The 27,961-nt window shown below is 37.8% G+C and overlaps 2 protein-coding genes across 8 annotated transcripts; both read left to right on the top strand.

Moving 5' to 3' along the window:
* Positions 1-1,244: 1,244 nt before the first annotated feature.
* ubtf (upstream binding transcription factor) lies at positions 1,245-15,088 on the top strand. Of its 4 annotated transcripts, none has more exons than XM_048208006.1 (22): positions 1,245-1,817; positions 2,607-2,705; positions 4,307-4,357; positions 5,555-5,727; positions 5,909-5,992; positions 6,080-6,235; positions 6,766-6,830; positions 6,924-7,047; positions 7,135-7,245; positions 7,332-7,465; positions 7,830-7,971; positions 8,690-8,731; positions 8,821-8,931; positions 9,059-9,211; positions 9,315-9,461; positions 10,197-10,307; positions 10,450-10,538; positions 10,643-10,832; positions 10,981-11,028; positions 11,343-11,408; positions 11,505-11,630; positions 12,878-15,088. In XM_048208006.1, the coding sequence occupies exons 3-22, from the start codon at positions 4,321-4,323 to the stop codon at positions 12,980-12,982; spliced, it is 2,214 nt and encodes a 737-aa protein (XP_048063963.1). In that variant the 5' UTR covers positions 1,245-1,817; positions 2,607-2,705; positions 4,307-4,320; the 3' UTR covers positions 12,983-15,088. The 4 variants fall into 4 exon arrangements, with proteins under 4 accessions (XP_048063963.1, XP_048063981.1, XP_048063969.1 ...); XM_048208012.1 differs by lacking the exon at positions 1,245-1,817 and adding an exon at positions 1,833-2,329; XM_048208024.1 differs by lacking the exon at positions 2,607-2,705.
* A 97-nt stretch (positions 15,089-15,185) lies between these two features.
* atxn7l3a (ataxin 7 like 3a) lies at positions 15,186-26,804 on the top strand. 4 transcript variants are annotated; one of them, XM_048208035.1, is made up of 13 exons: positions 15,186-15,462; positions 16,053-16,164; positions 16,441-16,573; positions 16,673-16,844; positions 18,107-18,204; positions 18,355-18,377; positions 18,502-18,547; positions 18,664-18,701; positions 18,815-18,883; positions 21,561-21,604; positions 22,741-22,812; positions 25,029-25,165; positions 25,252-26,804. In XM_048208035.1, the coding sequence occupies exons 2-13, from the start codon at positions 16,114-16,116 to the stop codon at positions 25,503-25,505; spliced, it is 1,137 nt and encodes a 378-aa protein (XP_048063992.1). In that variant the 5' UTR covers positions 15,186-15,462; positions 16,053-16,113; the 3' UTR covers positions 25,506-26,804. The 4 variants fall into 4 exon arrangements, with proteins under 4 accessions (XP_048063992.1, XP_048064018.1, XP_048064001.1 ...); XM_048208044.1 differs by having other exon boundaries at positions 15,217-15,462; positions 16,037-16,164; XM_048208053.1 differs by lacking the exon at positions 15,186-15,462 and adding an exon at positions 15,583-15,982.
* The last annotated feature ends 1,157 nt before the right edge of the window (positions 26,805-27,961 follow it).

The following is a 27,961-nucleotide window of genomic DNA, read 5'->3' on the forward strand; positions in this document are numbered from 1 at the left end:
TGTGAATGAGTCACATTACCTGTGTATGGCATCTTATACTTGTAATACTTTGACTGCAATTGACAAACATCAGGATTTCATGTTTAAAGGATTAGTTCACTTTCAAATAAAATGTTCCTGATAATTATCTCACCCCCATGTCATCCAAGATGTCCATGTCTTTCTTTCTTCAGTCAAAAAGAAATGAAGGTTTTTGATGAAAACATTCCAGGATTATTCTCCTTATAGTGGACTTCAATGGACACCAAACGGTTTGAGAGCAGCTTTCAGAGCAGCTTCAAAGGGCTTTAAACGACACCAGACGAGGATTAAGGTTCTTATCTAGCGAAACCATCGGCCATTTTCTACAAAAATGTAAACGAATGATCGCCAGTTCCATTTTTTCCGTAAGTAGAATAGGGAAGGCGTAGGACATACAGCGTGAGCTTTTCGAAGAATACGAAAGTGCGGTTTTAGCAGAACCACTTGCAAGGTGATCATTTGTGTTTATAAAGCATATACAGTTGTATTTTTTTCCAAAAATGGCAGATCGTTTCTCTAGATAAGACCCTTATTCCTCGTCTGGTATCGTTTAAAGCCCTTTGAAGCTGCTCTGAAACTGTAATTTTCACCTTCAACCGTCTGGAGTCCATTGAAGTCCACTATAAGGAGAATAATCCTGGAATGTTTTCATCAAAAACCTTAATTTCTTTTCAACTGAAGAAAGAAAGACATGAACATCTTGGACGACATGGGGGTGAGTAAATTATCAGGAAAATTTTATTTGAAAGTGAACAAATCCTTTAAATTTTAAAGTTTCCCATTAGGTCTTTCTCAGTGAATGTTGCTTTTAGAACTGTCCAAACTTCATATCAGGTGTCTTACAGAAAGATGATGCCACAGTATATCCTTTTTACAGGTGAATGTTAAATGATTTCCAGTATAATGTGAGTTTTAAAAAACACACATTTCTTGTTTGGTGTAGTAGTACTGCAAACTTCACTGACAGGGCTTTGGAGGTATGGAAGCACGGGCCTGTATATTCTCCCGGAGGAAGGAGTTGCTCCACACTGGACTGTGACATTCCAATGAAAAGCGCACGTCACCGCTCTGATGTTTAACGAACCAGCGCGCTCATTGGGAAATCATGTTTTCCCCAAATCAGAACGTCTTGATTGGACATCGCAGGTGACGCCCACAAACAGACAAGGTGGAGTTTAATTATTTAACGTGACAAAAAGATGTTGCTGTCAGACTGAAAATACTGAAAAGATGTTAAAAGTACACAACAGTTCACTCTCCTCATAATGCACGTGCTTTGGGAGTTTATTTGACTAAACGCAGGAATACTGCTTTTCCTTCTTTTTTTTCTCCATCCTTTTTTCTTTCTTTTTTAAACCACACCATAACACATTAAATCAAATCCACTTCTTTTATTAAAACTTTAACATGATCATCGCGACTAAACAAATGTGTTCAAAACAAGCCCGAAAAGCTACACGCGCGTGCAGGTTCGATGGCGCCTCGGCAGCTCCAAGCTCGTGACAGCAGCTCCGAGTTTATAATCCAAATGGAAGCGAAACCCGGGCGACCCATCCGTGATGAGCGCGGCGAGCAGGGGAGAGATTGAAAATGCGGATGTCGCTTTGGAAAGAGAAATGAGCGGATCGAGAGAGCTGCGCGCTGACTGGAAGGAGAGCGAGAGAGATGGAGGCGGGGGGAAGTCTCTCAGCTCTGCGGGGACTGGAGCGCCCGTGCCCTGGACCGGCGGCGCAGTGCTGGCTAACATTCAACCCTCCCCTTGTTCCACCACCAGTTCCACACACAAGCAGCGACAGGTAAGATCTAACCAGCGCCTCATCCTACCAACCGTTTCGTAAACAAACAATTCTTATAGATGCAAAAAAGATCAAACATTCCGACTTTAGAACGTTTGTGGATTTTGTTTGTTTTTAAAAGCCGCCTCGTTTAAATTCGCATTGACTTGGTGCGCGGCTCGGTACATTCCGAGGTCGCCTTACCCGAATTTCCCGTCCTGTGACTCGGGGGAAAAACATCCTCTGTTTATATACCACAACTTACTGCCGTGTTTAATTTCTGAATACAACTCCAAAAGCCACTAGCCTAATTTTTTAAAGCACCTCTATCGTGTTTGGAGCCCTCGCGGTCGTCTTCATTTCCGAGTTAGGACTCCATGAGGCTCGTGGAGGGAAGAACCAGCCGCCTCTGGTTCGCCATCACGGAGCGAACGGTTATTTCACCGTGTGGGCTTGTTTTTGCTTTTGCGAAAGCAAAGTTCGCCATCACATTTGACATTTTAACGTTTATTTGTGTTTGAGGAGCAAACCGGGTGAGTTCAGAACCATTAAGCTCATTTTTCCGTCGGTGGAGGTGAATTAGGCTTTCAGCGATCATGGAGGGTAGTATGGCGGCTCTAGAACAGTCGTCACGCCAGGGAAGCGTGTCTCTTTCTCGGCTGTTAACGGTTTTCCATTGTGATTATGAACAAAATGACAAGTTTATACACAGGAATGATTCATTTCTCACCGAGTTTATCTCGCTTGTCATAATTGTGTTTCAGTCACCGCGTAGAGAGTAAAATTAACCTTTCATTTCTATTTTTCAAGCCTTTGAACAGCTTGCTGCCATACGGCTGCACACATCGTGCTTTCACCCCGCATTCCTCGTCACTCGAAAGTCGGGGTAAACAACCAGATTTCTTTACGGTAAGAGGGCAGTTTGGACACCGGTTACACTTATTATTATACACATAACAGCATGTGATGAGGATTGATTTTTAACAGCATTTTTGTGTGGTTGTTTTTGACGACCGCTGGTTCAGCTTTCACAAGGGCTGGAGGGGGATTCAATGCTAGTTATAGCCGGCTAGCTCCGGTGTAGGTCAGTCATAGGTCGGTTTAACATTGTAAAATCGTGTTTTATTAAATTTAGACATTTGTACGGTAACACTTTCACACGTAAGTTAGACACCCGACACGATGAAACCTGTTTGAGTTTATAATTAAGTTGGGTAAATCAGTAAAACTGAATTTTAATCATTAAACATGCTGTTTAGTGCTTAATTATGCTTTACTGATTTATTTAATTTAGACAAAACCTCATTAAATTTAAACATTAATTTTAAAATTGACCCTTATAAATACTTAAACACGACGTATTTTGCTTTGAGCTCCAAGAGCTCCGTTACAAAGCTTTTGTTCATAAAATCGATTAAAATCCACAAGTTTTTTGTTTTTTTCCCCTGAGCATTTAAATGGTTTTAAAGCTCGATTCTATTCAGGCAAGGTCTGATTATCCACTGTTTCTGAACATTTCGGGGTGGTAAAAATGCCCTTCATCCAGGGTCTATTTTAAAGCTGGATTTTGCTGGCTCACACGCCGCCATTACACATTCAGCGCAGCGGCGACGCCTCGCCCTGGAAAAAGCCTCGTGCCATTTTGTGACTAATTCAGTCGGCTCACGCATTTGCTAAACTACATCAGATGATGACTAGCCTCCCATATTCAACCATTTTAATACAGTCGCTGTGAATAAAATGGGGGGCGACCCAGAATGTGTCCGTGGCGGAAGCGGAGACCCGCGCCCTGTTGGTTTGGAGGCAGACTCTGGTGCTGCATGCTGTAGCAGTCACTCATGATGATCCCTGGCTGTGTTTCCCCCTCTCGACGGAGACCGAAAGCAGATCCCGATCCGTGGTCAGCTGGTCCGTCTACAGGCAGCTGCCTGCGTATCGCCCAAAACGCTCCTTCCTCCTCCTGTAGTACCTCCCAGTATCCACTCGTCCGCCGAAAAAATACTCCATTTTCGAGCTAGTACACGAAGCGCTCGCCTCGAAAAGCGCGCAGAGCGCAGGAGAAGCCGTTTCAAGTCTTAGTTCAGTAGACAAAATGGAAGATTAGACGGATTGGCTGCTCTTGCTGGTGTCGACTGCAGAGTTATTTGAGATTTGAAACCGTCACAAGCAATGGGCTCTGTCTCACGATGGAGCGTAAACGCTTAGGGGCGGTGTAATGAACATCAACCATTATGTGTCGGGCTGGATTTTAATTCCACACTTTAGACAACAGTTCCTGTTTTCGAAATATTCATGAGTAGCTTTGTAGGTGTTTAATAGACGAAACTCATGCCAGGAAAAAACAATCCCCATGTGAATATGATGCATTCTTTTTGTTTTGAATAATTTGATGCCAAATTAATAGTTGAAAGCTATATATGGTGTCAAAGCCATGTAAGTACGAGTTTCAACATTTTTACCTCAACATTTTGTAATCCTTTACCTAATTTAAATAATTTGTTTTTCTCTAGAGTGATTCAAGACAATGAATGGAGAAATGGACTCCGCTGCTAAAGAGATCGGTAAGAAACAAATAATTTAGATAAGTGGTTCTTAAATATTATTATACATTTATATTTATCAGTGAACTGTAATGAATGTAACTTAATAGGAAAACTGTAAAAGAAAATGTTGGTTTCTAATGATCTCTTGAATTATTGATGGTTCATACAGTAGAGCATGGCTCTAGTAATGCCAAGATGATGAATTTGATTCCCAGCGAATGCATGATCTGATAAAATGTATCTCCCAATTGCATGAACATTTATCCCCTCTGAAATAATTTTCTTGGAAAATAAATTGCCATATTTATTCCCACTGCAGTTGAACCTATATTTAAAGGGTTAGTTCACCCAAAATTCTGTCATTAATTACTCACCCTCATGTCGTTCCACACCCATAAGACCTTTGTTCATTTTCAGAACACAAATTAAGATATTTTTGATGAAATCCAATGGCTCAGTGAGGCCTGCGTTGAGGGCAAAGCCATTCAAACTCTCAAGATCCATAAAGGTACTAAAACATATTTGAAACAGTTCATGTGAGTTCAGTAGTTCTCCCTTAATATTATAAAGTGACAAGAATACTTTTTGTGCGCCAAAAAATGAAACAAAATAACGACTTTTCAACAATATCTATGGGCCGATTTCAAAACACTGCTTCATGAAGCTTCTGAGCTTTATGAATCTTTTGTTTCGAATTAGTGATTCCTATCTCCTATCAAACGGCTAAACTGCTTAAGTCACGTGACTTTGGTGCTCCGGTCCACTGATTCGATTCGTAAAGCTCTGAAGCAGTGTTTTGAAATCGGCCCATCACTATATTGTTAAAAAGTCGTTATTTTGGTTTTGTGCCGCACAAAAAGTATTTTTGTCGCTTTATAATATTAAGGTAGAACCACTGAACTCGCATAAACTATTTCAAATATGTTTTTAGTACCTTTTATCTTGAGAATTTGAATGGCTTTTGAATGGCCTCAATAGAGGCCTCACTGAGCCATCAGATTTCATCAAAAATATCTTAATTTGTGTTCTGAAGATGAACTAAGGTCTTACGGGTGTGGAACGACATGTGGGTGAGTAATTAATGACAGAATTTTCATTTTTGTGTGAACTAATCTTTAAAGTTTGAGTGAATTGATATTTTCTTAGTCTGCATTAAGTGATGTGTGTACTGGTACTAGGTGATCATTTTTACCTTATTATGTTTTATTGTTACAGTTTGGGAGCAGGAAGACCTTTTGAAGCTGTTGGATGCCATGAAGACGAACCTGCCAGATAAAGATCTGTCCAAGTACAAGACGTCCGAGTCCCATTTGGACTGGGAGAAAATTGCTTTCAACACATACTCTGCAGAGATGTGCAAACAGAAATGGCTGGAAGTTTCACGTGAGGTATGCTAGTACGCTGACCAATGGGTTTCACTTGTATGTTGTAATGACTAGTCCAAGTGTGCCTAAAAAAGTATTGACTAGTATTTGAAAAGTCTGATTTAAAAAAAAAAAAAAAGTTTGTGACAAGCTATAGAATAAAGTAAACACAGTTGTCACATTAAGATTCCCGTTCCTCACTCAGATACGCAAGTTCCGCACCCTTTCTGAGCTGATCGTGGATGCCCAGGACTACGTCAAAAATCCATACAAAGGAAAGAAGCTGAAGGTAGACAATCTTGTGGCTCAGTCCTGAAAGCTTGCATTAAGAATTAGAGTTTGTCCAGCTAATTTATTTTGTCTTTGTCCTCTGCAGAAACACCCAGACTTCCCCAAAAAGCCGTTGACACCATATTTCCGTTTCTTTATGGAGAAGCGTGCCAAGTATGCTAAACTACATCCAGAGATGAGCAACCTAGATCTCACAAAGATCCTGTCCAAAAAATACAAGGAGCTCCCAGAGCGTAAAAAAGTGAGTGCAACGAAAATTGAAAAGAGAAAGCATTGGGTGTCATTCGCTAATAATTGCGTACATTATTCATATTTATATGCATGTTTAAATTCTCACGAAAACTTTCCACCTAATTCACAACTCGTACATACACATACGTTTTTTTTTTTTGCATACGAGAGGTTTCAATAAATTTAGAATACATTTTAGAAGGAAAGTTATTGATGAATCATGATTTGTGAATTAATGAATGTGACCCATTGTCTGTAAACATTTTCAAGAACTACTCTAAAAGTGAAATTTATATGGATTTTTAAAACTGGAAATTGAAATTATGGGAATATTGTAACTGTACATTAAAGGTTAAAGATAAATCTGGTGTTCAGTGGATTTCACATCTGTTGTTGCTCTTTAGTCCTTTGAAAAGAAGAAAATATTTTCAATTTGGTCTGGATCAACTATTGTTTTGAGTAGTACCTTTCTAGATCAGTCAACAAAGCATGCATTGTTTTGTCTGACCTGTTTGTTCTGACTGAACCTATCGTCAACAGGAGAAATACGTGAAAGACTTTCTCAGAGAAAAGGAGTCTTTCATGCTCAGCATGATGAAGTTCAGGTAAATGACTTAATTGACACTTTACCATCTCATTTTTTATTTATAAATCATTGCTTTTCTCTAAAAAAAGAGTTTTATTTGTGTTTTTATCAGGCAGGATCATCCCGACCTTCTAGAGAACGTTGGCAAGAAGTCCAATGTTCCAGAGAAGCCCAAGACACCCCAGCAACTGTGGTATAGCCATGAGAAGAAGGCTTTTCTCAAAGCACACCCAGATGTAAGCTCTGCTCGCACTCACACTAGAATCTGCTGACTTCTTCATACACATGAATGCTGTAAAACACTTGTGTTTTTACCTCTCCAGGCAACCACCAAAGACATCAAGGATAGTCTTGGAAAGCAATGGCCACAGCTGTCAGACAAGAAGAGGATGAAGTGGATCACAAAGTCTCTGGAGCAGCATAAACTGTATGAGGTAAAGATGCTTGCATTTCTCACACCCTATTTGCTGGAAAGTAGCATGCTTCTCTGTAATTTTTGACCTTTCACTTCTTTGTTTAGGAGACGATGCGTGAGTTTATCCAGCAGCACCCAGAGTTGAACATCACGGAGGAGGACATCGTCAAATCCACTCTGACCAAAGCAGAGAGACAGCTCAAGGACAAGTTTGATGGGCGGCCCGACAAACCGCCTTCGTAAGTTTACCTGATAATGGCAAAATATAATTTCTCATTTTTAGGGGGATGGGTGGTGAAATGTGACCTGGACATGTCACGTTTGTTTTCTTGTCCGTATTATTTTAGTATTATTTATCTATTATGGTATTATTTAATGAATGAATTAATACTTTTATTTTAAGTTTTATTTCCTTTTTGTCTTTTTTTTTTTTTTAATGTTTTACTATTTTTAGTACTTTATTTTAGGTACAGAAAGTGTTTTTTAATAGTTTTATTTAATGATAACAGCACTGTTTCTTGAATGAGTTTCAGTACAGTAGGTAGAGAAGTTTTTTTTTGTTTGTTTTTTTGTCTCATTCTGTTGTTGTTTTTCTTTTCTCAGTAATGGTTACTCAATGTTCTGTGCTGAGCTGATGTCCAGTATGAAAGACGTTCCCAGTACGGCGCGTATGGTCATGTGCAGCCAGCGCTGGAAACTCCTCAAACAGAATGAGAAAGATGCTTACCAAAAGCGCTGTGAACAGGTCTGTAACACACCTGTGAAAACAGTGATTTTCATTAAAATCCATCCATTAAAGTCCCCCTGTGGTAAAAATCAAGTTTTTAATGTTATTCATATGTCTATCTGGTGTTTTTAACATATTTTAAGACAAACCATGTGCAACTTCATAAGTCAACACCATTGCTGAGTATTTTCTGTTTAAAACTGCAGTAAACTAAAGACAGTCTCAAACCCGCGGTTTGAAATCGCTGGCGTTTCTGACGTCTCAACCTTGTAACCAGTCATGTCAATGTGCCGGCGGGATTTAACATATAATTAACTGACCACGCAAGGGAGTCTCAAAAGAAGGTTGTCCCAGTATATTTTTGTTGATATGAAAAATCATGTAGATTTAGCAATATGGCGGGTGTATGATGAATATTGCGAAGTTATGATGAACTAAATGCCTTTCTTCACTAACATTCAACAACATAGAGTTGTTCACAGTGTTTGTAAGGATACTGATTGTTAGAAGGCAGCTGTCTGACTTGCGAATGTGAACGTGGTTTGTGTAACATTAGCAAAAGGCATTTAAGAATTTTTTTTCACAGGAAAAAATGATTAAATATGTAATTTTGGTGATCAAAGATTAGTTTTAAGGGATACAATTCTTCACTACAGGGGAACTTTAATATAAACAAGCCAACATGGATGCATAAGATTTTCAGTCACTTCAATATTTTATTTTTTTCTCTACACAGAAAAAGAAAGAATATGAAGTTGAGATGAATCGCTACTTATTAGTAAGTATATGTTTATGCTATGTCCGTTTATTGTTTGCACCAATTTGCTACACCATTTGCATTTTAAACATGTTGTCTGTGTATCCCAGACTATCTCAGAGGAGGAGCAGCAGAGAATAATGTCAGAACAGAAGATGGGCAACTTTAAAAGGGGAGGTGGTGGTGGCAGCCCCGCTTCCAAAAAGAACCCCAAAGCAAAGGTCATTTTCCCTGTCAATCATCTTTGGGTTACTGAGGAATTGGTACTTAAATAAGCTTACTGTAAACTAGAACTTGACTTCCTTAATGCCCTTCTTTTCTTTTTTTCCTCTTTGTTAATCCTAACAGTCTGCAGAGAAGCCCAAGCCCCCTGTGTCTGCAATGTTCATTTTCTCTGAAGAGAAGCGCCCAAAACTTCAACAGGAAAGGCCTGAACTTTCTGACATGGAGCTTACCAGACTACTAGCCCGCATGTGGAACGAGCTTTCTGACAAGAAGAAGGTAATCAAGACACGTTAGTGATCCAGAGATGTCAAGATTCTTCCATCACTGTATTGGCCAACTAAATTGTTTTCAACTTTTAATGTTTAATCATTCTGAATAGGAGAAGTATAAAACTCTAGAGATGACTCTGAAGGCAGACTCTGAGAAGCAGAGCAAAGAGGACAAAGGGAAACTACCAGAAACACCCAAAACAGCTCAGGATATCTGGCAACAGAGCGTCATTGGAGACTATCTCGCCCGATTCAAGGTATGGGATCATGCATGCAAGAAATTAAATTAGAAATATTACTTGCACTACCGTTCAAGAGTTTGGGGTCAGATTTTTTTTTTTTGCAAAGTCTTGTGTTTTCACTAAGGCTGTATTTATATGATCAAAAATACAATAAAAATAATAATATTGTGAAATAAAATTAGAATTTCAAATACAGTTTTCAATGCATATGATTTTTAAAAACTTATATTGTATTATATTTTTTTAAATATCATTTTCAGCATTTATTACTCCAGTCTTCAGTGTCACATGATCTTTCTGAAATCATTCTAATATGATGATTTGATGCTCAAGTAATATTTCCTATTATTATCATCAATAAATACTGTTAATTATACCATTGTGCAGCTTAATATTTTTATGGAAACCTTGATGCATTTCTTTATTCCAGAAATCTTAGATTTATAGAAAGTTCAAAAGAACAGCATCTATTTGGAATAGAAATCTTTTGTAACATTATAAATGTCTTTGTCACTTTTGATCAATTTAATGTGTCCTTGCTGAATAAAAGCATTAATATCTTTTTTTTAAAGGGTAGTGCCCTTAAACTTTCAAACGGGACTCTATGCATAAATCGTCATGACTGAGTGTTTTTTCTTTCCTTCCCACTAACTTCCCACTGCGCAAATATCTACCATAGAAAATTCTCTACCTAATACTCTGTTTGCTATAGTTTCTTCACTGATCCCTCCCTCTTCTTTTAATTTTCAGAATGATCGGGCGAAAGCTCAGAAAGCCATGGAGGCCACCTGGAACACCATGGAGAAAAAAGAAAAGATCATGTGGATCAAAAAGGCTGCAGAGGACCAGAAGAGATATGAAGTGAGTACAGACAAATCGATTTCAAACTACATTTTGTGATAGTCAAAATCCCCTTTTTATTTTTTTAGATAGATATATAGATATAGATCAGGACTTCTTGTGTAGAAGTTTTCATACCCTTTTTAAATTCTGTTTTATGCAGAGAGAGCTGAGTGAGATGCGATCACCTGCCCCAGTCTTCGTTCTTGGGAAAAAAATGAAATTTGATGGGGAACCTAAGAAACCGCCCTCGTAAGTTCATTCTGTGTGTGTGAGTGTTGATGTGTTTTTAAGGCGGCTCACTTGTTTCAGCTTCCCACTCATTCTAATCGTATTGCCATCAACTGTGGCTACAGGAACGGTTATCAGAAGTTCTCTCAAGAGATGCTGTCAAACGGTGAGCTGAACCATCTGCCCATGAAAGAGCGCATGGGTGAAATCGGAGGCCGTTGGCAGCGACTCCCTCAGAAAGAGAAGGACCGTTACAAAAGAATGGCGGAGGAAAAACAGAGGCAGTACAAAGTGCATCTCGAGCAGTGGCTTGCGGTACCCCTATATCTTTATTATTATTTCAACACTAGAGAAAATCATAGCTTGATATGAAGATCTAATATTTAGCCAATTATGTATCATTTTTTTAAAATCAATTTGTACGTTGAATTCAAAGATAATAACATGATTTTCTCCCTCACAGAGTTTATCATCACAAGAGAGAGCTGTGTATAAAGAATATAACGCTCCGGTGAGTCATAAATGTGCATGTATTCAGTATTTTAGTCTAAATGTTTTAGTCAATCTCAAAATCTCTCTCTCTCTCTCTCTCTCTCTCTCTCTCTCTCTCTCTCTCTCTCTCTCTCTCTCTCTCTCTCTCTCTCTCTCTCTCTCTCTCTCTCTCTCTCTCTCTCTCTCTCTCTCTCTAGTTTTAGAAAGAAATATATATATTTTTATTCAAAATTAGAATTAATTGTATTCAGTAAAATATTTAAAAGTTAATTTAATATTTATATTTAAAAATTTCTGCCTCTTTAATTTTTTTTTCTTAATTTTCTTCTTCAGAAACGGAAGAGCACAACAAAACCTGGTGGCCCGAAAGCTAAAGTGAAACCCAAGGCCAAAGGATCGGTGAGTTTGATCATCTTTTATCGCTCGGTTGGCCGCCGTGTTCATTTTTAGCAGCATGTACTGATAGTTCTGTATCATTGGTGACCTTATCCAAAGGACGATGAAGAGGATGATGACGACGATGATGACAATGACGACGATGATGATGATGAAGAGAAGGAATCTGATGACGGATCATCCTCTGATGACGACAGTGATGATGATGATGACGACGACGAAGATGTAAGATTTATAGCACGCTGGTCACAGTTTTTTCATTCACGTCATGCATTTTAAAACAGCCTTGCTGATGTAGGATCAGCCTGGAATATTGAAATTAGTTTTTGATTGTGATTGATTGTAGCGATTAGGACTGGGCACCTTGACCAAAATTTTGTTTGAGAATATTCAATTCAATTCACATTTATTTGTGTAGCGCTTTTCACGATATACTCACTGATGTACTCCCGAGGTAAAACAGAAAAGCAAATAGAGAATAATTAGCGTAGCTGCTGTTCAAAACATTAAGCAAAGATAGTCATGTGCCTTTGATCTGATATAACTGAAGGACAAGGATATGAGATGCATTATGTGAACGCTTGGCTAAAGAGATGCGTCTTTAATCTAGATTTAAACTTGGTGAGTGAGTCTGAGCCCCGAACATTATCAGGAAGGCTATTCCAGAGTTTAGGAGTCAAATGTGAAAACGCTCTCTCTCCTTTAGTGGACTTAGATATCCTAGGTACAACCAGAAGTCCAGAGTTTTGTGATCTTAAAGAGTGTGATGGATTGTAGGGCGATAGAAGATTCAGTTAAATACACGGGAGCTAAATAATTTTGATCAATATGATCAGTTTTATTTCCTAATGAGTAAATATATCACATTATAGTTGTTATTTAATTTAAAATAAGAACAGGGAAGCATATTACAAACAATCGTTTTAGGTACAGTGCACTGAACTCTTAAACATCATGCTCTTTATTTTCTCATTCATGCATGTTTCTTTGTCACTTTAAAGTGTCAATAACTTTAATTAGTACTGTGCTACATGTATATATTTACATACTGAAATATCAATGATATAGCAAAATCTAAATCTTTAAAGCACGATAATTCCACAAAATATATTGTCATACTGCCAAACCCTGTTAGCCATTGTTGCCAAGTCTGCGGTTTTCCTGTGGAATTGGGCTACTTGTAAGTTGTTGCCGCAGGTAAAAATGTTTTTCGCGGGTTGATTTCCACCCCTGTACATATTGTTGCGGCACTCCAACACCCCCCATATCCCCCCCCCCTAAAAAAAAACCCCACAGAAGTACAAATTCTGTGGAGAATTCGTCCAGTCATTGGAGAAACTCGCATTGGGCAACTTTTGAGTGACCATTGGTCTAATTTTGTTGCACAGACCTGGCAACCCTTAGTAATACAGATGCGTTTGTTAATAACAAAATATGTGAATGAAAAATAATGTTTTCAAATTCACTTTCAGAATGAGGAAATAGAGGATGAAGAAGAGGTGGAGGATAAGGAGAATAAATCAGAGAGCAGTAGCAGTGGTTCCAGCTCTGAATCATCGGGATCGGACTCGGACTGAACCAGAGCCGAGTCAGGCTGAGCCCACAGACTGCCAGAAACGCTGTGAACTGAGCCATGAGCCGGGGGTCTGAGCCTGCTCTGCACTGCGCTCTTCCCACCACAGGAGGGGGCTCACCCCGCTGTCACACATCTGCGCCACCTCATACGGTCTTTTTCTCCGCTTCTGTTCTGTTCTGTTCTCCCCTGCACTTTTGGTTTTATTCGTTCCTCCCTCTATGATTTTTCTTGGCAGATTTTAAGGCATTTTAGGCACCGCACACAATGATGTATAGTCTAAATTCCTCCCAACACCGCTGGTCACAGAAAAAGGGGTTTAGTGCTCTGCTATTGGCTTGTAGTTGTCATGAGGTGTTATTAGGATGCCCCGTGTTTATACTTTAAAGGTAAGAAGACATAGAGAGTACCAGGTGCCATTTTTTTCTGTAAATGAGCCAAAGAGTCTCTTAGTTTTGCAGATTATTTTGGGAGGTACAGGGGACCAAATAATTGCACTCTGAAGAATGTCTGCTTTTTTTCCCCTCTGTCTGTACCTCTCCTGTTCTTCCTAGTAGCATTGTCCTGCTCCTTCCATTTTTGCTTTGGTGTTTGTTTTCGCTTCTTCGGTTCAAAACAAATGTGGTATTTTCAGGAACAATGAAGCCATTTTGAATGTTGACGAATGGACCCCGCTGGTCTGGCACTCGGTGCTCGTTCACGAGGCGTTGATGCGCTGCCCTTACCTGCACCTGATGTGGGGTTAAAGGTGAAAATGGACTATTTATTTTTGTCCTGTCCTATAGAAATGCTGCCCGTTGCGGTTTAGCGATATGGTTGTGACAAAGCCACAGCAAACGGGTTTGAGTTCGCTGTTCATACAGATGATTTAAAAAAAACTGATGTTACATAATGAGGACTAGTTTATCAGTTAATTGTTCTGCAGCACAAGCAAAAGTTTTTTTTTTTTTTTTTTTTTTTCTTTCAGAAAATTGCTTTTGTTTTTTCGCAGATTGGGCACCAATATGTTTCTTGTCATTTGTTAATAATGGTTACGTATTGTTTGAAGCTGACTTTTGTTCCTCTTTCCAACCACTGTTTTATTTGGTGCTCCAAAGAATTTTTTTATTTTTAAAACGTGATTGTTTTAAATATGATGGATGTGAGTTGCCCCAAAATTCAGTGCACTTATGATATAATAAGCCCAGTGTTCTTTCAGTATTTCTCTTTCTTCATTTCATCCATCAGCCCGTAATGTTAACCACTTCACAGGTCTTTCATGCACCAGCTCAAGGAATGTAATGGAGATGTTTTATTTAAGAGAGGGGTGTCATTATTTGTTGTGTTTATGTGTATATATATGAAGTGTTTTGAGGGTGAGGGTATATTCTCTCATTCCAATGCCCTGGCCTAAAATGGCAACTGAACTAATTTGTAAGCCACAACACAGCTTTCTGCGCTGAGCTTCGACCTTTTACTCAGTATTTTTTTTTAATGCAACCCTCAAATTGATAGGGGCACTGTAAATTAATTTTTCCTTTATCTAAACATTGAACCCTGAGGATTTGGATAAAAAGACAAGCAAATAATTTTGATTTGGTTGTGATTGCTGTGAAAAAAAAAAAAAAACGTTTGCTGTACCAGACCTATTCTAGTGCCCAAGGCCTGTATCCTGCATAAAGTTCTTGGCTCAGTTTGGAAAATAAAATGTGGTTATAGATGGTGGGCAAGGATAAGAAACCCAGTGGACCTTTCAAGATTTGTTGATATTTTATAGGATTTTGAGACTTGCAAATAGACTTGGGTTGGGTTCAGTGCTGTTGTAACGTATTTGTACATATAGCTTTCATTTTTTTCCCTTTGTAATGAGTGAACATTATTATTTGTATTTTCAGTTGGCTAAGCAATATACTGCTGTAGCCAACACAAGTTTGTCAATTGGGGACATGTTTTTAATTTGGTAAGTTTTAGTTTTTTACCCCTCCCCATGTTTGTTTATTTGTAGAAATGGCAAAAAGAGAAAAAGCTTAAATTTGTACTACAGATTTGAAACATTTGGACGTTTTCTATAGCAAGAGATGTTATATCCCTGCAATTTACAATTTCAGCAAATAAACCTCTTAAACACTTATTCCATTTCTCTGAGTTTTTTTAATATATATATATATATATATATATATATATATATAAAATGCGCACACACACATATACATATACACATACAGAGAGCGAGAGGAACGAATTCAAGGCAGCAGAATCGATGTGTCACCTAGGATCGGTAATAGACTAGTGATGCCTAACTGGAGCCAAAATGGCAGCGTTGTTTTATTTTCAAACATCATCTGTATTCGAGCGACTTAATCAACCGGGCTTCTAATCGTTTATAACGAGATAACATTTCTGTTATCTTCATATGTACGCTTGTTTCGAGCATGTTTCTTTTATGTCGTCCTTAAGAGAACAGCGGGTCCGTGAATGACACAAGAACCGGCCCGTTCAGTCCTGGTAAGTGGAAACAATTTAAACAAGAAGCGCGACAAATGCGCTTTACTGCGCGCGGCGTCAGTTACTACTTTGTTACTGCATTTTCCTGCGGTTTTGAAACAATGTTGCCAAAACCCGCCCATATGGCAAGTCATATGATATGATCAAAACGGGGCAATGCGCCAGTCGTACCTGTCAACTATGACAGTGTTCATTTGTGTTCAGCGGGTTTATTGTGTTTAAACACGCAGTGGTTATTAATTACTGGCCCTCGTTCATCATAAGTGCCTGCTGTTTTGCTGGATAATTGCACTGCCCGCCCATGTTCACAGTATATTTTAGCTTGTTGAACATGACAAATAATTTATAAATATGACAAACATGTTACGCAATGGACGTTACAACCCAGAAAACGTTATAGCATTTGCATTTTAAGAAAAAACAAAACATTTACTGGATAATAAACACTTTACGATATGCACAAATTATCGTGTTTTCAAATGCTCACTTATTTTGATGTGCTGAATCTCTTATTTCAAAGGTTTGTAGTTGGACAACGATACTACAGATATCATATTTGTCTGTGATGTAACAGGCTTTGTGTTTTTCAGTGTTTTCCACCCCCATTTTCTATTGTCGACAATGAGAGATCCCCTACAATAGTTGTTGCAAATGAAAATGGAGGATATGTCTCTGTCAGGCCTGGATAACACCAAGCTAGAGGTAAAGGATTACAGAGAGTGGCTCTTATGTACGAAACACATGCAGATAGCCTAAGAATGTGTCTTTGTTGTTGTTGTAAACTAAATTCCTTAGCAAAAATGAGGTTCATCTGAATGCATTGGATTACATAAGAATGGTTTTATGCAGGCTCGCCAGTAAAATTCACACGGTCAGAGACAAAATTTTTAATTTGTGTGCCCGCTTTGACCCAGCTAGGCCCCAAAAGTAGCATCATATGATCAGTTTAACTCATATGATTTAACTGTTTTGCTGTAGGCCTTGGCTCATGACGTCTACTCTGACCTAGTGGAAGATGCCTGTTTAGGGCTGTGCTTTGAGGTGCACAGGGCAGTCAAACAGGGCTATTTCTTCCTGGATGACACGGACCAAGAAAGTATGAAGGATTTTGGTGAGTCTGTCACAGTGTAACACAAAAATACACTAATTCATTAAGCCTGGGATGCATTCTTTCAAATTTTGTCTCTACTACTTGCTCTCTCTGATGTAGAAATAGTGGACCAGCCAGGTGTAGACATCTTCGGGCAGGTGTACAACCAGTGGAAGAATAAGGAGTGCGTGTGTCCCAACTGCAGCCGGAGTATCGCGGCCTCTCGCTTTGCTCCTCATCTGGAGAAGTGTCTCGGGATGGGCCGCAACAGCAGCCGAATAGCCAACCGCAGGTCAGTGGGCTGTGAAGTCACAGTATTTAGCTCACTTATACACTTGTGAACTAACATTAACATTTGTGTTAATAACATGCTGTAAGAATATATTGCTCATTGTTAATTCATGTTAGTAAATGCATTAGGCTAAGTAATGTTAACAAATTATACCTTATTGTAACACCTAAGTGTTACCAAATTCCTTTAAAAAGAGTTTAGCTTTTCTCATATGAAATGCATAGATATTATTCGTTGAAGGGAACGCTTAAAGGATTAGTTCACTTTCAAATAAAATTTTCCTGATAATTTACTCACCCCCATATCATCCAAGATGTTCATGTCTTTCTTTCTTCAGTTGAAAAGAAATTAAGGTTTTTGATGAAAACATTCCAGGATTATTCTCCTTATAGTGGACTTCAATGGTCTCCAGACGGTTGAAGGTCAAAATGACAGTTTCAGTGCAGCTTCAAATGGCTTTAAACGATACCAGACGAGGAATAAGAGTCTTATCTAGAGAAACGATCGGCCATTTTCTAAAAAAATGTAAATGAATATGCTTTATAAACACAGATGATCGCCTTCCCTATTCTACTTATGGAACGAACGCAGTGCGAGTTCCATTTTTTTCGTAAGTTGAATAAGGAAGGCGTAGGACATACAGCGTAAGCTTTTTAAAGAACACGGAATGGCGGGACCACTTGCAAGGCGATAATTTGTTTATATAAAGCATATACATTTACATTTTTTTCGAAAATGACCGATCGTTTCGCTAGATAAGACTAAATAAGACTAGATAAGACTAGATTAAAGCCCTTTGAAGCTGTGCTGAAACTGTAATTTGGACCTTCAGCCGTTCGGGGTCCATTGAAGTCCACTATAAGGAGAATAATCCTGGAATGTTTTCATCAAAAACCTTCATTTCTTTTTGACAGAAGAAAGAAAGACATGAACATCTTGGATGACATGGGGGTGAGTAAATTATCAGGACAATTATATTTGAAAGTGAACTAATCCTTTAAGGTAATATTCGACTAAAATTATTTACTCACTCTAATGTCATTACAAATCTGTATGTTGTATTGTTTTTTCTGCTATGATTTTGTTTTGTTGACGTCATGTACTGTTGGGAAAATATGAAAAGTTGGGGGCACATTTCTAACCATTATTTTCCAAAGATAACACATGGACTTTCTGCCTGATGGAGATATTTTATTGATCCTCGAGGGAAATTCTAGTGAAGTTTCAAAGCGTTGAAGGTCATTGTTCTGCTCTTTTTACAGAATAGCCAGCAGCAACAACACAAGCAAGTCAGAAAGTGATCAGGAAGACAATGACGATATCAATGACAACGACTGGTCCTATGGTTCAGAAAAGAAAGGTGAGATCATCCAGTCTGTCTGCTCCTCTGTTCCCCCCTCATTTCCCGCACCACTGTTTGTCTACAAATGTTTACCAAACTGACACATTGTTTTATTATATTGATTTCAATAATCATGAATTACAGTTTATTAACTGCTTGTTTTCACAGCCAAGAAAAGAAAGTCAGAAAAGGTATAAAACTTTTTTACATGCACTCATTAAATATTCTAAATTATAATACATTAATTTTGTAAATTTGTAGTATTGGAATTTTTAAATATTGAAAATGATTAAAATAAATATTTGTGTATCTTAGAATCCAAACTCTCCCAGGAGATCCAAATCCATAAAGCACAAGAATGGTGGGTTTTATTCTGATCTTACTCTTTAGGAGTTGTTTATCCACTTAGTGCACTATTTGACAGACATCAGGCTTCGCTTGAACATGTTATGAGTCTCTCTTTGTGTCTCACTGCAGGAGAGCTCAGCAGTAGTGTAAATCCAGACATGTACAAGGTGAGATGATTAGCTAAAGTATTTTAACATGTGTAACTTTGGTCATCGCTTTCAGTGTTGCATTAATAACTGTAGTATTACAGCAATATTTTTTCACTTTCTCACTCATGTAGTATAACTACAGCTCTGGCATCAGTTATGAGACCTTGGGACCTGAGGAGCTGCGATCCATACTGACTACGGTAAGCAGCATATGAAGACTTCCATTACAAGAGCCTCTAAAAGTCACCTTGGTCAAAAATGAGATAACAATACTGAGTGAATGCTCTCCGCACATAGTATATGTTCATCAAATTCTTTCACTTCAAACCCAATAAATCACCACTTCAGCCCAATCAGAAGCAACAGTACTTGGGTAGAAACCAATACAGAGGAGCCTGATAAAAATGCTCATTTTAAAGAAAAACATCAGACAGACTTAGAGGCTTTTGCATCTGAAGTCTTCATTCTTATTATATATATATATATATATATAGACTGTTTACCATACAATATTTTTTTTCTTCCAAAATAAAAATAAATACTAACAAAAATAAAATAATAATACATTCCAGTGTAGAGGCTCATGAGTTACCTACACATTGTTTAGGTTTACAGATAAAAGTCTTTTAATTAACAAATCCTTTAATTATTAAAGCTGCAGTCTGCGATTTTTCCTCTTTGTCGCCATCTCTGTTTGAAACCTGCAATTGCAGTCATATGCGGAACAGTTATCTGTACGTGCGTTTATGCCTCGGCACAGCTCGTCAGCGCGGATGAATCTAATGTTTGCTGTCAGTCACCGCACCGGTGTGGATACTGTGCTTCAGAATCACAGATTCTACATCTTGAAAGTATGACCAATGTAAGAATTTTCACTGGAAAATATCATCTGAACAAGTAAGTAACATGTCTGCCACTTTTGTTCTGACCAACTGAGGAAAAAAGCATCAGGCCTACAATAAATCACGCTGCTAATGATGATTAAATCTAACGATCGCTTAGCTCGGATCACGCCAAACCGTGCAAATTATTATTACTGTTATATTGTTCTCAAATTTTTAATGTTAACAACATCAGCATTGCGTGACTATGTATATTTAGTGTATATTAGCGTTACCTGTAGATTTCATTTTCTGTAGCCACTCAACAGTCCAAAGTCTTTTGCTTTTTGACTACGGGTGAATCTCACTGATGATTGTCATTTGGATCTTTCTGTATTATAATCCGCCATCAAAATGATAAGTTTAATTATTTCAGCTGCTGTAAGAAATGGCTATAAATGATCTGCTACCAGCTGCGTCCTCACGTGATAAAACCGACTAACCTGGACGGGACTCCTTCCTTTCTGTTTACGGACGTGACGTAATGACGCACAGAGGAACTGCTGCATGCTCAGTTTCCCGCGGAAATCCACCATGTCGCTCTTATTATAAAACATTATTACAAGCTTACCGTTGTGAATCGAGCTAAAATAATGAGATAGTTTTGAACACTGGCTGGTTATGTACTTGCTCAAAAATTTATTTTGGATAATTTTTAACCAAAAAAAGTTACGGACTGCACTGGAAATAAAATCTAAATTTGATTCATCTTCAAAAATTAATAAATTTAATTGTTAAAAATAAATAACACATTTTGTTTGTCATGTTTCAGATTAAAATGCAGTTAAAGCTGCTGTTTGTATTTTGAGCAAGTACATAACCAGCCAGTGTTGAAAACTATCTCCTTACTTTAGCCTGATTCACAACGATAAGCTTATAATAATGTTTTATTATTGGGGTGGTACTGGTGGGTTTTTGCAGGAAATTCGAACATGTCAAGTTTGTCTTTGCGTCATTACGTCACGTCTGCTTGCATAAAGAACGAGTCCCAGCTAGTAGGCTAAATCACATGTGAAGATGGCGGATCATTTATAGCCTTTTCTCACAGCAGCTGCAATAATTAAAATTATCATTTTGATGGCAGATTGTATGGTATGACAAATTAATGTTAGAGATTAGACTGTACAGAAATTGAAATCTACAGGTAACGCTAATACTCTCTAAATAAAATTTGAGAACAAAATATAACAATAATAATAATTTGCACGGTTTGACATGATCCGAGCTAAGCGATTGTTAGATTTAATCACCATTGGCAGCATGATTAATTGTAACGTTTTTGTTTTTTTCTCAGTTAGTCAGAACAAAAGTGGCAGACATGTTAATTATTTGTTCAGATGATATTTTACGGTGAAAATTCTTATATTGGTCATACTTCCAAGACGAAGAATCTGTGTTTCCGAAGTACAGTATCTACACCGGTGCGGTGAGTGACAGCAAACATTAGATTCATCTGCGCTGAGGAACCGTGCCGAGGCACAACCCACGTAAAGATAATTCCACAAATAACTGCAATTGCAGGTCTCAAACAGAGATGGCGACAAAGAGGCAAAACTTACGGACTGCAGCTTTAAATAAAAATCTTTATTATCCTTAGTTTTTAGAATATGTATGCGACTAAAATAATACTTGTTGTGTGGTGTGACAGTTTTTTTGTGTATTGTCACCCCAAATTAGTTTTTTATTGGTTTATACAATATATATATATATATATATATATATATATATATATATATATATATATATATATATATATATATATATATATATATATATATAGACCATTAAGAAACAACAAAAGGGCAGTCAACTGATAGTTTGGCCTTTCACAATGTTTTGTAAATACTGTGTGAAATAACTGTTCAGTTTCAGTTCATCTTACTTGCCTGCTGTCATTATATGTATTGTATTTTTGTATTCATTCTATCATCTATCAGCCACATTGGTCAACCACTGGAGTTTCTCTCTTGCTAGTTGCTCTCTTCTTTTTCCTCAGCAATGTGGGGTTGTATCTGAACACACAAAGAAGATGTGTACTCGGTAAGAATTCAGTCCATATTTGTGAACTAACAGGAAGCTATAAAAATAAACTGCTGTGATTTATTCTTACAAATGCACACTATGATACACTCAGTCTACTGACATTTAGAGCTTCTTTCCATTACCTTATTGACTATGAACGAGCAGTCATCAAGTTTCTCTTTCCTTGGCCAGCAGAAAAAGTAAGTATTTTACCACAGCAGGCATATATTATGAGTGATAAAAACTTACAGCTGAAGGCCAAAACATCTGGGAAACCAGTCTAAGAGATTCAAGGGCTTTGCACATGCTTAAACCTGGGCTAATGTATTTTTAAACTCTGTGTTAAGGCTGCTTTTAACCTTGGATTAAGCAATATTGGATTAAGCAACTGTTTATAGCTTTTTAACTTGAGTAGTTATGAACCTATTTGGATGACAAAAAAGAGGAATATACTGATTTAATTGGTGTTTGAAATAAAATCCTTAGAAAAAATCCTTTGAAATAAAATCCTTTGAAAGCAGTAAAGTGCATAAATCAATAAAATAAAATCCTTTTCAAGTGAACTATTCCTGTGTCATGTGACCAGAAGTATGGTAAATGGATACAGTCAGGGGGACATAGTTTTTCACTGTTCGAGTTTTGAGAATGTGTATGTATTAGTGTGTGTATGTGAGTGTGCTGCTTCAGAGCCAAAGATTGATTGTGCATGTGATGTGTGAACACATGATCTTTTTCATTTGTGTAAATGGAAATGATCATGTTATGTTGGGACTGATTTTAAGGAACACAACTGGCAACTCCATATAAACCTTGATTTTTTTTGATTGGTGTTCACTTTTCAGTTTTCTTTCCTGTTTCATTTGATTTGGCCTTTCTTATTTTTAAATATATAATTGAAATAATCTGTCTCCATTCCAATTGGACATAAAAGTACTCCATTTCCCAATTGGACGGTCATAGGTTGTTTCAAAGCACTGCCTGTTTTTACGAAGCAAGAGACTTTTTGAACATCAGCCAGCACTGAATCCCCCTTCCCTAATTCCTAATATCTAACCTTAGAGCCCCCTTTCGAATCCTGCTGGCGGTGTTCACCTAGTCTCTCGCCCCGTCATTGTCTCTGGTGCAGTGCGTAATGCCACGTTGTGTCCTGGCAGGTCCCAGCGGTGTCCCCAGCACACGGACGAACAGAGGAGGGCAGTCAGGGTCTTCCTCCTTGGGCCGTCCGCGTGAGTTTCACCCCTTTGCCAACCCTGATCTCACCCTGACAGAAAAGAATCAGTGTACCCACCCGCTTTCCTTCCCTTCCCTCTCTTAATATACCTCTCTTTCATCAAGCTTGTGATCATTTTTTAGCAGCTGTCCAAACAAAATTGTGAAAAACTAACAGGTCCTAGTATTGAGACCTGAGGCACACCGGCTTAGTGATTTTTTTTTATTTTTTTATTTTACTTTTTTTTTTTTTTTTTTTTTTTTTGTGTGTGTGTGTGTGTGACGTGAAGGGTTATTTTACAATGAGGTTTTATTTATTAACATTAGTTAATTACATTAGTTAATACCAACTAACAATGAATAATACAAGCATGTATTAACCTTAGTTATTATTAAGTTCAGAATTTACTAATACTTATTTTAAAAGTCGTATCTGTTAATGCATTGTGAACTAAAGTCTGGACTACACTACACAACTTGTTCCAAGATTTTCGCCCTGATTTGCATTCTGGAAGAGTCAACATTAGTTGTGGTTAAGTCAGAGTGACTCTGCAGATTTTGGGCAGTTGAAGTTTACAGATTTCTCATAAAATGGCGTAGTTGTATGATGGGCACATATTTTTTTTAGCTTAATACTATGATTTCATGTAGTTGAAGGATATGATCTAACATGTTTGATATTTTGAGCCGATTTTAGAAAAGATTGTTTTCATTTGATGAGTCTCCTAACAACAAAGCATATGTTTCTGAGTAAGTTTGTTGTTCAGAATTACTTTAAATGACTGAGGATCACACTAACAGAATTTCGTGTATGATGCCTTTTTTCTCTGTAACCATTTTGACACTAGTTGACATGTTTGTGTCTAGTGTTTTAAAATCTGTTCAGATTTTAAGTGGTGTATTCCAGCCTTAACATGAACAAATAATTAAAAAGAACTATTTTTATTAACAAAGGTTAATAAATTATGTAAAAAAAAAAAAAAAAAAAAATGTATTGCTCATTGTTAGTTCATCTATTGCATTAGCTAATGTTAATAAATGAGACCTTATTTTAAAGTGTTACCACCGCAGTGAATTTATGTCATAGTTATGTTCAGTTTAAATGATGACCTGCTCAAGCTTTGTTTTCCTTTTTCATAAAGACGCCCACTTTTGCTAGTCCATTTCATTCATTACTTCAGCTTAATATTTCCATAATCTCTCAAGCTTCTGTAGACTCATTTAAAGTATTAGTTCTTTCAAATGAAAATTAGCCCAAGCTTTACTCACCCTCAAGCCATATATGTATGACTTTCTTCTTTCTGATGAACACAATCGGAGATATATTAATAAATTGACGCATCCGAGCTTTATAATGGCAGTGAGCGGGATCAACGAGTATGAAGCTGAAGAAAGTGTCTCCATCCACATCCATCCATCATAAACATACTCCACACGACTCTGGGGGGTTAATAAAGGCCTTCTGAAGCAAAGCGATCTGTTTGTGTAAAAAAAATATCCATATTTAAACAAGGCATGAAGTAAAATATCTAGCTTCCGCCAGACCGCCTTCTGTAACTTACAAAGAAAGTGTAAAACTCTTGCGCTACATCCTACATCTTCCCTATTCAACTTACGGAAAAAGCTTAACTGACGCGACGCCAGTTCCCTTTTTTGTAAGTTGAGTACATAAGGCGGTCTGGCGTAAGCTAGATATTTTACTTCATAACTTGTTAAATATGAATATTTTATTTTACACAAACGCATCGCCTCAGAGGGCCTTTATTAACCCCCCTGAGCCGTGTGGAGTATGTTTATGATGGATGGATGTGGATGGAGACACTTTCTTCAGCTCATACTCGTTGGTATCGCTCACTGCCATTATAAAGCTCAGATGCGTCAGGATATTTATTAATATATCTACGATTGTGTTCATCAGAAAGAAGAAAGTCATATACACCTAGGATGGCTTGAGGGTGAGTAAAGCTTGGGCTAACTTTCATTTTAAAGTGAACTAATCCTTTAAATGTAACGCACTTCGCAGATGCTGTCATCCAGAGCAAGTCTGAAAAGGTTCTTTAGCTTCACAATTTTAACAGTTATTCAATGTGCAGTTTTAACCTGTAGAATAATGGGTGACAAAGGAAACCAATTCAGATCTATTGACTGTTTCTTTGAACTGGGGTTCTTTATAAACCATGTCCATATTCAGCATTTGTCACTGTGTATTTGTATCCTACTTCCTGTTTGATAGGTCGACACTCCCCGACTCTGATACAATGCTGGAAAACGATGGCTATGATGCTCCTGATGGCCAGCTCATCATGTCCCGTCTCCAATGGGACGGCTCCTCTGATATCTCACCATCAGACTCTGCATCTTCAAAAGCCAGTGAGTTTTTCAAGAACGCTTTTAAAAACAACACTCTTATGCTTTCATCTTTTTCACTGTTTTCACTTCTGCTGTCTCGTTCTCAGGCACCAATAACTCTGAATCTAAGAGACCTAAGAAAAAGAAGAAGCCCAGCACGCTGTCTCTGACTGCTGCTGGAGGTGGAGGAGAGAGGGACAAAGGGCAGGAACGAGAGAGAGGAGACAGAGAAAGGGTAGCAGGCGGCGGGAGCGGGAGTGGTAGCGGCAGCTCCCAGAATGCACTGGGCCTCTCCAGTCGTAAAAAGCGACCAAAACTGCCAGTTCCTCCAGCCCCAAGCATCTACGATGACCTGAACTAATGAAGCTTGTACACACACATATTTTCCGATCATGACTGTCTTGATGAGTCATGGTCTCTGGTTTTCACCATTTCAAGGTACATGAATGAGACAAGACAAATTCTCCGTTGAATGCGTGTGTAAGAGAGGAAAGGTCTAGGCGGCGTTTTAGACATTCATTTCTTGGGCATGTGAGAACATGTTACGGCAAAGTGTTGCACAGTGAAAAGTGAGTGTTTTTGTGACTAAATGTGATTTTTGTATGTGGATCTGAGTTGGAGTGAGATTTTTTTTATTTTAACTATGCAGTTCACTGTCATTGTGTTGTTGCATACACTTGTCTGTATGTATACATGAGATTTTGGTTTACAATGACACATGAAAATGTGCCATGGCACACCATGGGTGAATGGGTTGAGTAGGTTAATCTGTGCAATGTACTCTATTGGTTTAAAAGGGTGTCTGTTCATCATATTGTCTTGCTAATGTTACTGCAATCTGTTGATCTCAGCTGCTTTCTGCAAAACAAAGCTACTACTCATACTCTATTGATAATGTCTTGCTAACTAATGGACTTGCATAGTGCTACAACAGCTTTCTGCCAAATCTGTGGACACACAATCTTTTGCCTTTTGTGTTAGTTTTGAAGTTAATATTCTTGTTTGTTGTCATGGCTACTTTTTCTTGTCTGATACTCTATTTATTTAGTTTGCCCTGTGAACGTTTGTATTTTTTTATAATCATGGCTTTTTGATTCCTTAATCTTTAATCTCTGGCAGAACGTATGCATTTTCTCGGATTACAAAGTGTAAATGGCCGAAGAGTTTGGTGATCCTTAGAGCACTTACTATGTTATGTTAGATGTCAGCTTGTTTTGTACGAAATGTTTGGGTAAAAAAAAAAAAATTTGTCAGAAATGCAAATAGTAATTGAAGATGCACTTAAAATGGATCAAATCCAGCCCATATAGGCGCCTTATTGTCTTTTTCGTAAAGATTTATTTTTGTCAGTGAGCTGTTCGTGAATTTTGTTGCTTTAAGTTTAAATAACCTGAGAGCTTTCTACAAGTGTGAATGGAAATGTCTGCATGATGGAAGGAAAAACAAAACATGGTACAACTGTACCATTGCTGAGGGTGGACGTTTCTTCTGTGACGCTGAGTTATTGCTCTGTCTCTCAATGGACTGTAGTATCTCTGTAATAGTCTAAATAAATATGTCTCAGGATTCACAATTTCCTTTACTTTGTTCTCACAAATTAACTTATTCTCAAAGAGATTCTGTCATCACTTGTCATGTAATTAAACCTTGTATGACTTTATTCTATGGAAAATATTTGGAGAAGTTTTTTCACCATACAGCAGAAATCATTGGGCTCCAATATTGTTTGGTTCCTAGTGTTTTTAAAATATCCTTTATGTTCCACTGAAGAAAGCAATGTGTACAAGTTTGGACCAACATGGGGATTTTCCCTTTAAAGGTGCCGTAGAACGTCTTTTTAAAAGATGTAATATGAATCTAAGGTGTCCCCTGAATGTGTCTGTGAAGTTTCAGCTCAAAATACCCCATACATTTTTTTTTTTTTTTATAAATTTTTTTAACTGCCCATTTTGGGGCATCATTAAATATGAGCCGCATTACCCCCTTTAAATTCTCACGCTCCACGCCCACGGAGCTCGCGCTCGCCTTAAACGACATAAAGTTCACACAGCTAATATAACCCTCAAAATGGATCTTTACAAAGTGTTCGTCATGCAGCATATCTAATCGCGTAAGTACAGTGTTTATTTGGATGTTTACATTTGATTCTGAATGAGTTTGAGGCTGTGCTCCGTGGCTAAAGCTAACATTACACACTGTTGGAGAGATTTATAAAGAATGAAGTTGTGTTTATGAATTATACAGACTGCAAGTGTTTAAAAATGAAAATAGTGACGGCTCTTGTCTCCGTGAATACAGTAAGAAACGATGGTAACTTTAACCACATTTAACAGTACATTAGCAACATGCTAACGAAACATTTAGAAAGACAATTTACAAATATCACTAAAAATATCATGATATCATGGATCATGTCAGTTATTATTGCTCCATCTGCCATTTTTCGCTATTGTCCTTGCTTGCTTACCTAGTCTGATGATTCAGCTGTGCACAGATCCAGACGTCCTGCCCTTGTGTAATGCCTTGAACATGAGCTGGCATATGCAAATATTGGGGGCGTACATATTAATGATCCTGATCCTGTTACATAACAGTCGGTGTTCAGGAGGAAACAATGGAGTTTGAGACTCACTGTATGTCTTTTCCATGTACTGAACTCTTGTTATTCAACTATGCCAAGATAAATTCAATTTTTAATTCTAGGGCACCTTTAAGCCTCATTAAGGCCTTTCACACTTGAAATAGTTAACCCTGCGTCATTGTAAACCGAATCCTGGGTTTTCTTTCTTCACGTCTCACATTTCTTATACTTTAACC

The sequence above is a fragment of the Megalobrama amblycephala genome, linkage group LG1, assembly GCF_018812025.1.
Source record: "Megalobrama amblycephala isolate DHTTF-2021 linkage group LG1, ASM1881202v1, whole genome shotgun sequence".
NCBI lineage: Eukaryota > Metazoa > Chordata > Actinopteri > Cypriniformes > Xenocyprididae > Megalobrama > Megalobrama amblycephala.

Coding starts and splice junctions, on each gene's coding strand:
- ubtf (XM_048208006.1), top strand. CDS start 4,321: ATGAATGGAGAAATGGACTCCGCTGCTAAAGAGATCG. Junction 7,246..7,331: donor AGCAGCATAAACTGTATGAG/GTAAAGATGCTT, acceptor TTCTTTGTTTAG/GAGACGATGCGTGAGTTTAT. Junction 8,732..8,820: donor AGATGAATCGCTACTTATTA/GTAAGTATATGT, acceptor TGTGTATCCCAG/ACTATCTCAGAGGAGGAGCA.
- atxn7l3a (XM_048208035.1), top strand. CDS start 16,114: ATGAAAATGGAGGATATGTCTCTGTCAGGCCTGGATAACACCAAGCTA. Junction 16,574..16,672: donor AGAAAGTATGAAGGATTTTG/GTGAGTCTGTCA, acceptor TCTCTGATGTAG/AAATAGTGGACCAGCCAGGT. Junction 18,548..18,663: donor ATCCATAAAGCACAAGAATG/GTGGGTTTTATT, acceptor GTCTCACTGCAG/GAGAGCTCAGCAGTAGTGTA.